The sequence below is a fragment of the Rhinopithecus roxellana genome, chromosome 2, assembly GCF_007565055.1.
Source record: "Rhinopithecus roxellana isolate Shanxi Qingling chromosome 2, ASM756505v1, whole genome shotgun sequence".
Lineage (NCBI taxonomy): Eukaryota > Metazoa > Chordata > Mammalia > Primates > Cercopithecidae > Rhinopithecus > Rhinopithecus roxellana.
The window spans coordinates 7,045,898-7,060,374 of NC_044550.1; the positions used below are offsets into that span (position 1 = coordinate 7,045,898).

The 14,477-nt window shown below is 35.6% G+C and overlaps 1 protein-coding gene across 4 annotated transcripts in view; it reads left to right on the top strand.

The window, feature by feature from the left end:
* BMPR1B (bone morphogenetic protein receptor type 1B) overlaps positions 1–14,477 on the top strand; it is a 416,951-nt gene that overhangs the window by 370,289 nt on the left and 32,185 nt on the right. For all 4 annotated transcript variants that reach the window (XM_030914734.1, XM_010385585.2, XM_010385582.2 and 1 more), the window contains 4 exons: positions 3,520–3,622; positions 4,475–4,577; positions 12,870–12,966; positions 14,046–14,184. In XM_030914734.1, coding sequence (XP_030770594.1) covers positions 3,520–3,622; positions 4,475–4,577; positions 12,870–12,966; positions 14,046–14,184 — 442 coding nt within the window. The remainder of the gene's footprint in view (positions 1–3,519; positions 3,623–4,474; positions 4,578–12,869; positions 12,967–14,045; positions 14,185–14,477) is intronic.

The following is a 14,477-nucleotide window of genomic DNA, read 5'->3' on the forward strand; positions in this document are numbered from 1 at the left end:
TCATATAAATATAATGCTTTCAAATTTCCTATCACTTGATTGAACAGAGCAGATAAACTCTTTTTAACTAATACTTTAAAAAATTGTTTTACAGTTAAATAAATCTTTATAAAAATCTAAACTGAGGAAAAGTTATACAAGAGTCTCTTCTCAACTGTGGTGGCTATATGAACAACACTGGGGTTTACAATAAAGAAACATAAGATCTTAGTGGAAGAATAGAATTAAAGAGACCAAAGTCTGGGTAAACCTTGTAAACACTGTACTCATGTTAAATAAAGATGTGTTCAATGCAGTTTTAGACATCTTATAAAATTGGTTTCTAACCATTCTACAACAACTAATGAATGAGTTGGGTTCCAGAAGACTGTGTTATAAATCTATTTTGACCATAATAAATGAAATAAATTCTTGACCATAATAAATGCATCTATTCTCTGAATGCATATCTATCTAAAAAGAGTATTGCTCGGTCCCTTGAAGCTTTAAAACAGGTAGACACCTTTCTTGCAAGTGTATGTTCACCTGGGCACACTGAAAATATCTTGAGGCAGTTAAATGCCTGATGATTTTTCTAGATGTTCCTTGTAGACAGTCCTTTACTTTTGGAATATTTGGAAAACTTAAGGAGCCTGGAACCTGTATAATCATCCAAGAATTGGAACAAAATTGTTTCTGTTTTCTTTTTCTTTCCTTATCATATTATTTTTCTTCTTTCTCTGAATCCTCTTCAAGAAAAACAAGACTTGTATTATAACTGCTTTGACTTCATTCAGTCTTTAAATTCTCCCGTGCTTTGCTTTTTCATGAGTTAACATTATGTCAAGAGGCAATTCGCACTGATGACTGAATATCTTGTGCACTCAACTACTGTTTCATTTTGCTATCACTTTTCTTTGTCTATAACACAGGGACAGCATTTTTGAAATGTTACATCAATTGTCGTTTTATTTCATTCATAATCATTACTACAGTTCCATGATTCATCCTATGTTCACGTACATATCTCACTTACTTTCAATTTTGTTTAAAATTATTTCCACTTTTATTTCCTTTATGATTCTTCATCTTGCCTTTTTATCACTTTCAATACTCTGGGAACGAGGGTAACAATCTATATACAAAACTAAGCTTGAACATGGCAACCAGGCAGCAGAATGTTCACATAGGCCAATGGTAAGAGTTAATTGTGACAGCCTGTAGCCATCTCTTAGAGTGGGCAAAATTGATTAGCTTTGACTGGGGAACATAGCTTTGTTTCCATTTGTACTTGCTTTAGGGTTGAAAGTTTTCAAGTAATTCTTGAACTTCTGTAATTGTAGTGCTAGTTTCCGGTTGATGTTCCTTGCTGGAGAGCAATGACAGTGGGAAGCATAGAAATTAATTTGCTTTGTGGCAGCTAATATGCCATTGAAATGCTGTCTCACCTCCTTTCTTGTCTTCCAACTAAATGTTTGATTCCTTTGTGAATTTATGGCTTATTGGGACATGGATTATTTTCTCAGGGTCTCCCTCCCTTTCCCCTCTTTATATTTTTAGCTCCTCTCTCTTTGTAGACAAGGGGTGTGTATTTTTAAAGCTCGAATTTACTCTCTCTGATGTTTCTTTATATTTCCTAGGACATTGTAGCAGTAACCTGACAATAGTTTTACCAGCTTTTTCTTTGCCTTTTTTTTGATTCTTAAAAGTTGTCTAAAAGTACATTTCTATTTACTCATATTTTGAGTAAGAAGAACCCATGATAAGGAGAAATTAGTCTTTAGATTTAATTTAGGGTACTTCTCTAGCCCCTATACCTTCCTGATATCATAAAATTAGAATGACTATGATTTCTGATAATTTTTGAATTTTGATTTTGATGAGAAGTGTAAGTTATACATGTAGTCTAAATATGCAGGAAAAGAATAAAAAAAATCACAGGTGTTACTTGTTCATATTTTTAAAGTAAATTTCTAAGGAACAGATATTTTAATTATTCCATTCACTGTTTACATGTTTTACATTTTTATAGCAATTTCAGTAAATTGGTTAAAAAGGCCGAAAGAGTTCAAGGCATGGGCCATTCAGAGACAGTCTTTCTTCCACAACAATATTCATGCTTTTTGACCTTGGTCTAAGAGAAGGATTTATCATTGGTCCTTTTTAGCCATTCATTAGTATGTTTGAATTTTGTTGTGCTGGCTCTTATTAAGTGAAGTATTTTGGATCACTTGAGGCTTATAAAACAAGTAAACAATTCTGAGGGTGTTGATAATAACTGAAGGGCTTACATATAGCAGCATGCTGCTACCACTAAGACAGAATAGACAAACCCACAAATCATGGCTAATACCATTCTCAGAGCTTTATTCCCATGACCTTTCAAGATTACATTGCCATATCTGTCTTGGACGCTGAGCATGCATATGTATGAGAAAAGGATGGAAATATAGTTTAGCACTTTATTTCTTAAAACATTCAGTGCTGTATATGAGTTATATTGAGAGTCTTCACAAGCTTGTGAAGATATTAATGTCTGTTTACAAACAGTTCTATATATAACAGATTTGTTTTTTATTTTAGTCCCAAAGGGCATAGCAGAAAACACATGGTGAAGTGATTCAAGGCCCAGTTCTGTAACTGTTTGTTCTGTGACCTTGTACAAGTTTGCTACCCTTTTATAATTTTAATTTCCTCATTTGTAAAATGGGCATAATAATACTTTCTTTTTCTTATTGTTGAGAGGATTAAATGATGTAGAATAAGTGAAAACTATTTTTAATCTGGAAAACCATACAAAATTTAAAATTTTCTTTCCACTATCTTATCAAGAACCCTTCTTTCTGTTGCCCATCTTTTCTCCACCCCCAAATGAAGCCCATACATCTTACAACAAAGCTTAATTTCTTCATATGACAGGATATCCCATAAGCAGAGGTACTAAATGTAAGAATTTCAGTTATGCTATGCTGATCCTAACTCCTACCTGTCTTTAGTTTTTGTGCTTTAATAAGAAATAAGTGTATTTCACTGTCTCAGAACAAGTAGAACAGGATAAACAGTCACCTGCCTGGATTCACACCCTTGCACTCCTTGTCACTAACTGTAAGACCTTTGAAAGTTACTCAAGCCCTCTGAGCCTCAGTGTCCTCATATAAAAAGCAACAGTAGTGCTACCTTCCTCACAGAGTTTGTCTGGATTTGTCTGGAAAAGTAATATCTGTGGAGGGCCAAAATAAGTGTTCAGTAATTGGTATCTATGGTTGTTCATGGTAATTAATGATGTATGTTATATGGAAATGTTAGATCCTTCTTTCTCACAAGTTTCTGGACAAAGGAGATGTTACAAAATGTTTTTATCTTTATTAAATCAATTTTCATAAAAGGAAGCTTTTGGATTGTCTTAACAGATCATTGACGTTCTCCTTGTTGCAATAAAACAAATGACACCCATCACTTATTTCCTTTTTCCCTAGACATACACACACACTGACTCACTCACACACATATTGTTTCTCACTTTGCCTGTTTGGTCTTCAGCACAGACGGATACTGTTTCACGATGATAGAAGAGGATGACTCTGGGATGCCTGTCGTCACTTCTGGATGCCTAGGACTAGAAGGCTCAGATTTTCAGTGTCGGGTAAGGAAGATAACTTGATTCTGTAACCTTTCATTGGCTAGATTTCCAACAAGTTTCAAGCAAGATAAAACCATTCTTTTTCTTGGCCAGCCCATTTTTAGTATAGTCACGTGCTGCGCAAAAACATCAGCAACAGGTGGTATGTATGATGACAGTGGATGGTGGTCCCATAATATTACAGCACCATATTTTGACTGTACCTTTTCTATGTTTAGATACACAGATGGATACTATTGTGCCTTAATTGCCTACAGTATTAAGTTCAGTGACATGCTGTATGGATTTTTACCCTAGGAACAATAGGCTTTATCTTATAGCCTATGTGTGTAGTTGGCTGTACCATCTAGGCTTGTGCAAGTGTACTCTGTAATCTTCTCACAATGACAAAATCACCTCATAGCACATTTCTCACAACGTACCCCTGTCTTTAAGTGACACGTGATTGTAATATAGAAAACTGAAATTTTCCATTGGACCAATTCTTCCTTCGTTTTGAAATCAAATATTATTTTTATTTTTGCTGTTAACTTCTTTCTTAGTGTCCCATTAGAGTATCTTCTTCAAAATCCAATTTAGCTTGTTGCATTAATCCAAACCTTCTTCCTCAGTTTATACAATGCACACTAATTATTAGAAATGTAGTAGTAATTTTGTTGACATGCAGAAGTTGCAGTAAGATAATACATGGTAACTTGAAATAAATTAGCTTATAGAAGAGAACATATTTAAGGTGTTTGAGTGAAATTATTCGAATTTTAAATTCTCTAAATAGTGACAATTTTTTAAGTTTTAGATGATGTGACTTTGAAATTTAGAAGAAACTCACTAATAGCTGTTTGGGTTCAATTATAGGACACTCCCATTCCTCATCAAAGAAGATCAATTGAATGCTGTACAGAAAGGAACGAATGTAATAAAGACCTGCACCCTACACTGCCTCCACTGAAAAACCGAGGTAAGCGAGGAAGGCTTCCAGGCTGGAAAATCATTAGGTATCATGAAAATAAAAACTAAAAGCTAGAATAATTCTCTTTCAATCTACCTGTACCACTTTCCACTGCTGGAGCAGAGCACTGAGGCCAGATGACATGGAACCATCATTCGAAGACCTGTGCAAGTATTTTGTGGGAAAAAGTCATACGTGACTTCACTTTTATGATTTTTATTTTTTCCCCACTTCTGTTCAGAAAATTGCTATTCCTAGAGTTTGTAGTGTATTTCAGGGGGGAGGTGGGAGATAGCACTCTGCTTCTCCCTGAAAGTTATTCAGAAGTTGTAGTTCACCCAAAAACTACCATTTGACTATATTTATTTTAAAAGTAAAGACTATATAAAGGACTAAATTAAACATTATTTGCTATGTGGCATTTCCTTTTGTTTATGCTAGAGTAACACCTTTTAGTCAAATCATATCAATATATTGATAAAATGAGGAAAGTGTCCAAAAGTTTTCATTTCAAAACTTACCCATTTAAGTGTTGTTCCTTTAAAATGACAAATATTGCATCCCAAGAGACCTTTTGTTTGCAGCATCTCTCATTTTCCCTTTCTCCTCCTCCTTGCTTTCACCACACACACACACACACACAGATTTTTTTTGTTGTTGCAGAGTTTTAAGTCCTAAATATTATCTAAGTGATTTAAAGTGATTTTTCATGATTGATTTTATTTCTTGAGAAGAGAAAAATCTTTCCAACATAATATAATAGAATTTCATGACTTTATTTTGCTCTTTCTATTTTGTTTTTGTTTTTGTTTTTTGTTTTGTTTTGAGACAGGGTCTTGCTCTGTCGCCAAGGCTGGAGTGTAGTTGTGTAATCATAGTTCATTGCAACCTCCACCTCCTGGGCTCAGGCAGTACTCCCACCTCAGCCTCCCCAGTAGCTGGGAAAACAGGTGCACACCACCACACCCAGCTAGAATTTTGTGACTTTGATAACATTTTTTTTAACATTTGTTCCTGTTCTAGCCTAGAAAGCTATACAAGATTTATTAATAATAATTCACATCAGAGCTTCACCAGCATTCTTTTAATTGTGGCAGGCAACATTATGGTATTAGGAATGCAGAAATTAATGAAGAAAATTATTCCTCCCGAGAAGTGTACATTAGAATATAAGAGAGAACCATGTCAATAACTATATTTGTTCAGGAATATCTCAGTAGTAGAGTTAGATTATAAAGTGTATTAAGGACATAATAGAGTGAGTGACTGGCTCTGCCTGGGGGAGGAGGTTGTCAGAATAGCTTCTTAGAACTGATACTTGAACAAGACTTTAAGGATGAACAGGAGTGTGCTAAGTGAATAAGGCAGGATAGGCTAAGTATATAAAAAGTTTAAAATTTAAATGGCTAACATTAGCCAAACATTCTGCTAAAAATTACGTTAATTAATCAGTTTTAACCTCACAGCAGCCCTGTGAAGTACATAGAATTGTTCTTCCAACTTTAAAGATAAGGAAAATGCAGCACGGGAAGGTTTATTAACTTCAAGTTTGTGTAGCTTATGAGTAGCAGTGACTCTAAACAGATGCATTAGTAAGTGCAGAGGTCTGGTTTGTAATATTTGAGAACCGTTTGCTAACTACAGGAGTATGAAACAGTATGACTGGCTGGAGAAAATCTCTTAATTAAGAGAGATGAGGGCTGGGCACAGTGACTCACCTGTAATCTCAGCACTTTGGAAGACCAAGGTGGGAGGATTGCTTGAGCCTAGAAGTTCAAGACCACCCTGGACCACATAGCAAGGCTCCATCTCTTCAAAAAACAGTTTTTAATGATCTGGGCATGGCAGTGTACACCTGTAGTTGCAGCTACTAGGGAGGCTAAGGTGGGAGGATCACTTGAGCCTGCAAATTTGAGGTTGCATTGAGCTACAGTCATGCCAGTGCACTGCAGCCTGGGTGACAGAAGGAGACACTCTCTAAAAAAATTTTTTTAAATAAATAAGAAAAGAGAGATGGGCCCAGATTTCAGTTCAGTTAGGAGTATGAAGGTGAGGGAGCATTATCTGAGGAGGATGTAGGAATTTAGAAAAATAGTGGAATGAAACTCCAAAGGACAGAGTGAAAAGGAACAATGAGAAGAAAAGTTCTTAGTCCAGGGCAGTGTGGAGATGAGTGGTTGGTAGACTCTACTGACATTGTGTAAGGTGGCTGGCTTTGGTGGAGTTTAGTAGCATTAGAATGTACTGCTTTGAGCTCTGAGGGTCTCAGGTGGTACCTAGGCAAGGTCTTTCCAGATTCCACTGCTTTGCCAGTGCCTAGGCAAGGTCTCTGCATAGGCTACTCAGGTAGTGCCTAGTACCAAAGTCTCAGCAGATTCTTACCTTTTTGGCCCAGCTATTCTGGGGTCAAGTAAATGTCCCAGCAGATTGTAGTCTGAGAACACCGATGTTTTTACATAGCTATGCCACAGAGCTGCTGCTGCTTTGTTTTTATGGGTTTTTTTTTTTTTTTTTTTTTTGGCCTCTACCATATACACATGTACAGTTTTTTATTGAAATTGTACTAGATATTTTACTTTCTAGCTGTATGATTTTTTTCTTCTATTTCTTATTGCAATTGTGAACCATCTTCTAGTCTTATAAAAACAGTCCTGGCATTTTAAGCAGTTACAAACTAATTATCGGAGAAGTGACAGTAGTGACAGAATGCAGTTTTGTTATGAAACCACTGGTGATTCTTAACTTGCCTCTCAGAGTGAACCAGACTTCCCCTGGGAGTTCTCAGTTCTACTTCCCAGAGCAGTTGGAGTGACAGCGCAGGTAGAAATCTGCTGTCCTGTAGAGAGCTGAGAGCTGTGGGCCCTGCTCTTTTCCTGATAGGTATCTGGAACTGTTCACTTTCTGAGACTCTGGCTGTGACTTGAATGTTTACATTGTTAGTGCTCTGAGCACAGGTAATGGCAGATTAAAACATGACCAGCTTGACCAGCAGAAACAAAAGGTTTATTGATAAGGATCACCTATTCATGAGAGAAGACAAGGGGGCTGCCGGGGATAGGGTTATGGCTCAAATAAAAGGAAAATGGGAAGGTAATGCTAGCCTTAAATAAAGTGCTTGATGGTAAGGAAAGAATCCCTTGATCCTTCTGGTCTCATTGCTCTCATAAATCAGAAATATAATAAGATAACTAATAAACGGTGTTCTTGCAGCTCAAGGTGTATCCTATATCTTGCATTTACATGGAAAGTAAAAGGCAGTGAAACTTGGAGTTTTAGTAAAATTACATCATTGGAATGGAAAAAGTGTTCTGTGTTCATATACTGATAATATATTGACATTGTAATTATGTGGATAGTTCTAGTTTTGATTGAGTATCTACCTAAAATCTAAAATTTTTGCAAAATCTTTTATCTTTAAAATTGGAAATGCATTTAAGCTAAGTTTCCAGTGGCAGTCTTAACATATTTGTGTGTTACAGTGTTTGGATGCTTCTATCTGTATAAAAATATTGTGAATTGTGCTTTCACTGGCTGAGGTATTGTGACACCTTGAATTTATTTTTAACTCCTTATATAAACTAAGAGAGGGAGGAATGGAGGAAAAAATTTACTAAGGCAATTTATTGTGTTAAATTTTAGCCGGCGTAACATTAAGAGCTTACAGATTATTTTCAGGATTTACTAAGCAGCATGTTTAGACAATGAATGCTCAAATTATATATAATTCCTGTTTGTGTTGAGCCCTGAATGACTTTTTTACACGTGCTATAATATGTCAAGTTCCTGAGCTCTTTTTTCCTAGATTATTGGTAACATTTCTTAATTTATTAATATAATAACTGCTATTTTAGTGGCCTCTCATTTAGTGTTTTCAGATGCAGATTACTTTCATTAGTATTTTGCAACTATTACAAATCATAAATAGCTATTAAACATATATATATTTTAGACTGATGAGTAAATCATAACACTGACCATCATGAAGTTTGGATAAGAAATTTGTAGTGGATTTTACTTTGTAATAGATAATCCAAAGTTTTTCTGAAATATTTCGAAGATGTTTTTCTTTTTTTAAATTTCAGATTTTATTTTTCCATACAGGGAGTACATGTGAATACTGTTACATGTGTTTATTGTAGGTAGTTTTTCAGCCCATCTCCCCTCACCCCCGTTAACCCACAGTATCTGTTCTTGCCATGTTTATGTCCATGTGTGCTCAGTGTTTAGCTCCCACTTACAAGTGAGAACATATAGTATTTAGTTTTCCGTTCCTTCATTAATTCACTTAGGACTATGGCCTCCAACTCCATCCATGTTGCTGCAAAGGATATCATTTTATTCTTTTTTATGGCTGCGTAGTATTCCATGTTGTATATGTACCACATTTTCTTTATCCAACACACCATTGATGAGCAACTAGGTTGATTCTATGCCTTTGCTATTGTGAATAGTGTGGCAGTGAACATACAAATGCATGTGTCTTTTTGGCATATTCCTTTGGATATGTATACAGCATCACTCCTATTCAACATAGCACTGGAAATCCTAGTCAGAGCAGTCAGACCAGAGAAAGAAATAAAAGGCATCCTTAGGAAAAGAAGAAGTTAAACCATCTTCACTGATGGTATGATTCTATACTTAGAAAAACCTAAAAACTCCATCAAAAGACTGCTAGAACTGATAAATGAGTTCAGCAAGGTTTAAGGATACCAAATGAATATACGAAAAATCAATCAGTTGCCTGCCTGCCTGCCTTCCCTCCCTCCCTCCCTCCCTCCTTCCTTCCTTCCTTGCTTTTCTTTCTTTCTTTCTTTTTCTCTCTCTTTCTTTTCCTTTCTCCTTCCTTCCTTCCTTCCTTCCTTCCTTCCTTCCTTCCTTCCTTCCTTCCTTCCTTCCTTCCTTCCTTCCTTCCTTCCTTCCTTCCTTCCTTCCTTCCCTCCCTCCCTCCCTCCCTCCCTCCTTCCTTCCTTTATTCTCTCTTTCGTTTTCTTTCTCCTTTCTTCCTTCCTTCCTTCCCTCCCTCCCTCCCTCCCTCCTTCCTTCCTTCCTTTTTTCTCTCTCTTTTCTTTTTCTTTGTCCTTCCCTCCCTCCCTCCCTCCCTCCCTCCCTCCCTCCCTCCCTCCCTCCTTCCTTCCTTCCTTCCTTCCTTCCTTCCTTCCTTCCTTCCTTCCTTTTTTCTCTTTCTTTTTCTTTCTCCTTCCCTCCCTCCCTCCCTCCCTCCTTCCCTCCCTCCCTCCCTCCCTCCCTCCTTCCCTCCCTCCCTCCCTCCTTCCTTCCTTCCTTCCTTTGTTGTTGAGATGGAGTCTCTCTGAGTCACCCAGGCTGGAGTGCAATGGCACGATTTCTGCGCACTGCAACCTCCACCTCCCAGGTACCAGCGATTCTCCCAACTCAGCCTCCTGAGTAGCTGGGATTACAGGCACATGCCATCATGCTCAGCTAATTTTTGTATTTTTGTAGAGACGGGGTTTTGCCATGTTGGCAGGCTGGTCTTGAACTCCGACCTCACGTGATCCGCCCACCTTGGCTTCCCACAGTGCTGGGATTACAGGCATGAGCCACTGTGCCCGGCCAGTCAGTAACATTTCTATACACCAATAACATCCAGGCTGAGAGTCAAATCAAGAACACACTCTCATTTACAATAGCCACAAAGAAAATGAAATACATAGGAATATAGCTAACCAAGGAGGTAAAAGACCTCTACAAGGAGAACTGCAAAACACGGCTGAAAGAAATCAGAAACAACGCAAATGGAGAAACATCCTATGCTCGTGGATTGGATGATTTATTTTCAGTTTAGGTGTTCATGATAATTTCCTAGATGTTCTGATTCAGGCATGCAGTATAAAATAAGCACATCATGGGGCTGTGCATTAATCCTTTGAGTACATTACTGTTTAATAAGATAGTGTCCTAGTTCTTAGGAAGTACACTCTCGAAGTATTTATAAGTGGATAGTGGCGTTACGTCTATAACTCCAAATGATCCAAAAAATAATACAGACATACACATAAGTAAACAAATACAAAATTTGAATACAAAAATATATATGCATATTATATGTAACCATATATAGAGAGAGGCATTGGGAAAGCAAGATAATTTTATAAATGATGAAATGTTAACAATGAGAAATCTAGGTAAAGGGTACATTGGAATTCTTTTTTCTTACGGTTTTTTCTGTAAGAGTGAAATTATTTCAAAACAAGTAAAATCTTTGTTCACATTCATGGTAAAATAGAAATTACTGTTACCTTTTAAAAAGAATATTTGACAATATGTATGAAAATACTTAAAATATGTATCTTTTCAACTAACAAATCTACTTATGGGAGTCTTATTAAGGAAATAATCATTAGCATGTGCAAAGATGTATGTGTAAGAGTGTTTATTACAGAATTGTGTATATTATGACAATCTTTAGAATCTCCTGAATATATGACAGAAGATTGACTTTCTAATTAGAATGATTTTATGTACAATACAATTTAGTCTTTAAAAGTCAGGTTGTAGCTGGGAGTAGTGGTACACACCTGTAATCCCAGCACTTTGGGAGGCTGAGGATCACTTGAGGCCACAAGTTTGAGACCAGCCCGGCCAACATGGTAAAACGCTATCTCTACTAAACATACAAAAATAAGTGGGGCATGGTGGCTCGCACCTCTAATCCTAACTACTCAGGATGCTGAGGCACAGAATCACTTGAACCCAGAAGACAGAGGTTGCAATGACTTGAGATTGTGCCAGTGCACTCCAGCCTGGGCCACAGAGGAAGACCCTGTATGAAAACAAAAAACAACAAAAAAACAAACAAACAAAAAAAAGGTCATGTTGCAATAATGAATAATTTCAAATAGGAGGACATTGAATGTTCCCAACACAAAGAAATGATAAGTGTTTGAGATGATGTATATGCTCTCTGATCACTATTCATTATGTATGTATTAAAACATTATAATTATGTGTCAATAGAAAAATATAAAAATCCTGTTGCAGAAAAAAATATTTGTTGTTCTGGAAAATGTTCACAGTATTATAAATGAGAACAACCTAGTTATAAATCAGCATATATTATATTTTGCTCATGAACATTTTTATTGAAATGATACTGTTAACAGTAATTTTTCCTGAGCGTTGAGGAGGTAGTGATTTTATTTTATTTTGGTTAGTTGGTCCTTTTCAGTTTTTCTTCATGTAACATACAATACTTCTGAATAAAAAAAGTTACCTTGGTTGGAATAAGGTTCCCAGCCAAAATATTTAGGTGGCCGTATAGTTAAAGGTATATGGTACAATTGGAAAACCTCTTGTCCACAGCATCCAAAGTCATAAGCTACAATACTACCTTTTAAAATTAAACAACAGTAATCACTCTCTCAAAGGTAAATGGTGCCTTTAATAAGAATGGTACTAATGATATTACTATATAAGTGTACCTGGTTTTAAGTCAGTTTCCTCAAAATATGTCCCAGAGATCACCTGTATAAAGTTTACCTGGGATGATTATTAAAAATAAAGTACTTTGAATGAAAATCTTTGGGGTTAAAGTCAGTGAATATGCATTGTATAAAGCTAAGTCATTCTTATTTATATAAAATTTGAGGAATCTGATTTGTCAAGAACTAAAGTTAAAACAAAATGAGTAGTGTTTAATAATTTGTTGTATAAAAGTATCATACATTCTTTGGCTGGAGCACATACATTCTTTTAAAATATGATTCAATTTAAGAAAAAGTATGGATTTTGAAGGACATCTTTGTTTAAAACAACGCACAACCATATATTCTCTATTTGGCAACATTTGAGGGGTCCACTTCCTTTTTATCCATTATAAGATGACTTTATGTACAACAAACTATGTTTTCTGTACCATGAATTATATAGATATTTTTTAATACAAATTCATGGTATAGAGTACTCCAGAAACCACATGAGAAGAGCCTGGGAACCCATGAGCTGGGTCTGTAATAACGATGAACTGCCTGTTTCTCTTGTGGGTGCACAGATTCACTTACCTTTGTTCATGTTCTTTCTGTAGTTTTATCCTGTGTCGAGCCTGTGCCTTCCAGACAGGAAGAAATGTGCGCTCTTGATTAAGTGCCTAGATGAAGGATGATTCATGCTAGTCAAACTTACTTAATTTTCAGTATATGTGGGTTTTTTTATTAATTGGTATATGAAAAGGATCTTTCACATCTTGTGCGTGATACCTAGCAAGTACCTTTAGGAAAGAGTTGCTTTCTTATTTTCGAGTAAAAATATTCTCTAGATTATGGCTCTTTTTCTTTTTAATTTCAGATTTTGTGGATGGACCTATACACCACAAGGCTTTACTTATATCTGTGACTGTCTGTAGTTTGCTCTTGGTCCTTATCATTTTATTCTGTTACTTCCGGTAAGTTTCTAAAATGTAGATGCAAAAAATTTTAATTTATAGTATCTTCTTTACACTAATATTCTACTGCTTTTGCCTGTTAGTGTTTCTCACCACAGCTTTCTCTATCCTAATTTGATCTTATATTTAACTGAAAATATCTGTTACTGTTGATAAATGTTTGTCCCAATGAAGTTACAGTTAGCTACCTATCTCATTCCTGCTTCAGAATTCAAAACTACCCAGATAAATATTTCATCCCTAGGGAAACTAGGGTAGTTAGAGAATTCAGAGACTGGTTGTTACTTAGGTTTGATTCCAAGCAGAGAAATGGCCATGTTGAACTTAAGAGTTGCTCAAATTTCTTATTTTCTAAGCTGTAACATTTCTGATTATTAAAAGATTTTAAACTTAATTTATAGATTAATCATTAAAATAAGGTCATTTATTATATTAAATTTGATAATTCCCAATTATTTTTTAATGGCCTATGAACTTATTTTCTAGATTGTAAAATATTAAGGACCTTGGTATTTATGTCATTTGCCTTTTGATTAATTTATTACTCATTTGAGATACTCTTCAAATGGTCAGATAATTGATTCAAATAAATTCATTTCTAATTGAAAACTTAGTTATTGACAGAAAGTTTTTAAAGATTAAATTTATATTATTTCTTTAGATATGACCTAATATAAGAGAGTTAGCTATAATGTTTTTTGTGTACCAAAAATTTACATATTTGATTAATTAGGGACTTTAGAAAAGATTTTAAGGAATAATATTGGAGCTATTTAGAAACGCGAATAGAATGTAGTCTGCTTGGGTATATGCAATCTGAAAATAAAAGAAGAAAAATTGTAAATGCTTGAGACTGAGTAAAAATACGTAGTTTATTTAGTTTATTTTAAAAAATAGGTTAGCAAAACAGTAATGAGTTTTACTTGGGAAACCATAACTAAGAGTAAAAAATATGAAGCATTTAATGTATTATATTTAAGTGCTAAAATAAAACTGCTGTGATTACCATATTAGTTGCAATATTTTACTCCATCATTGCATTTCATTATCTAAAATTATCTTCATCTATCCATCTTTAGGTATAAAAGACAAGAAACCAGACCTCGATACAGCATTGGGTTAGAACAGGATGAAACTTACATTCCTCCTGGAGAATCCCTGAGAGACTTAATTGAGCAGTCTCAGAGCTCAGGAAGTGGATCAGGCCTCCCTCTGCTGGTATGAGAAGAACATACCTTGAATTTAAAGGAAACGTTTTCTGAAAGAACTGTCAATGAATATGGGGTTTCACTTACTGATACAGATAGGGCACTGGACAAGGAGAAAGCTCTGTGCAGTCTGTTGGACATCCGATCTCAGCTGCAGGGCTTCCTGATAACATTTTGACATATTGAGAGTAAGGTGATTATTTTTTAATGTAGGTGTGTGGTTACAATCCAGACCCTCAGACATTCTGATAAAGAGCAGATTAGAAAACATTAAACATGGGACCATCTTCCCTCTGTTTTCCA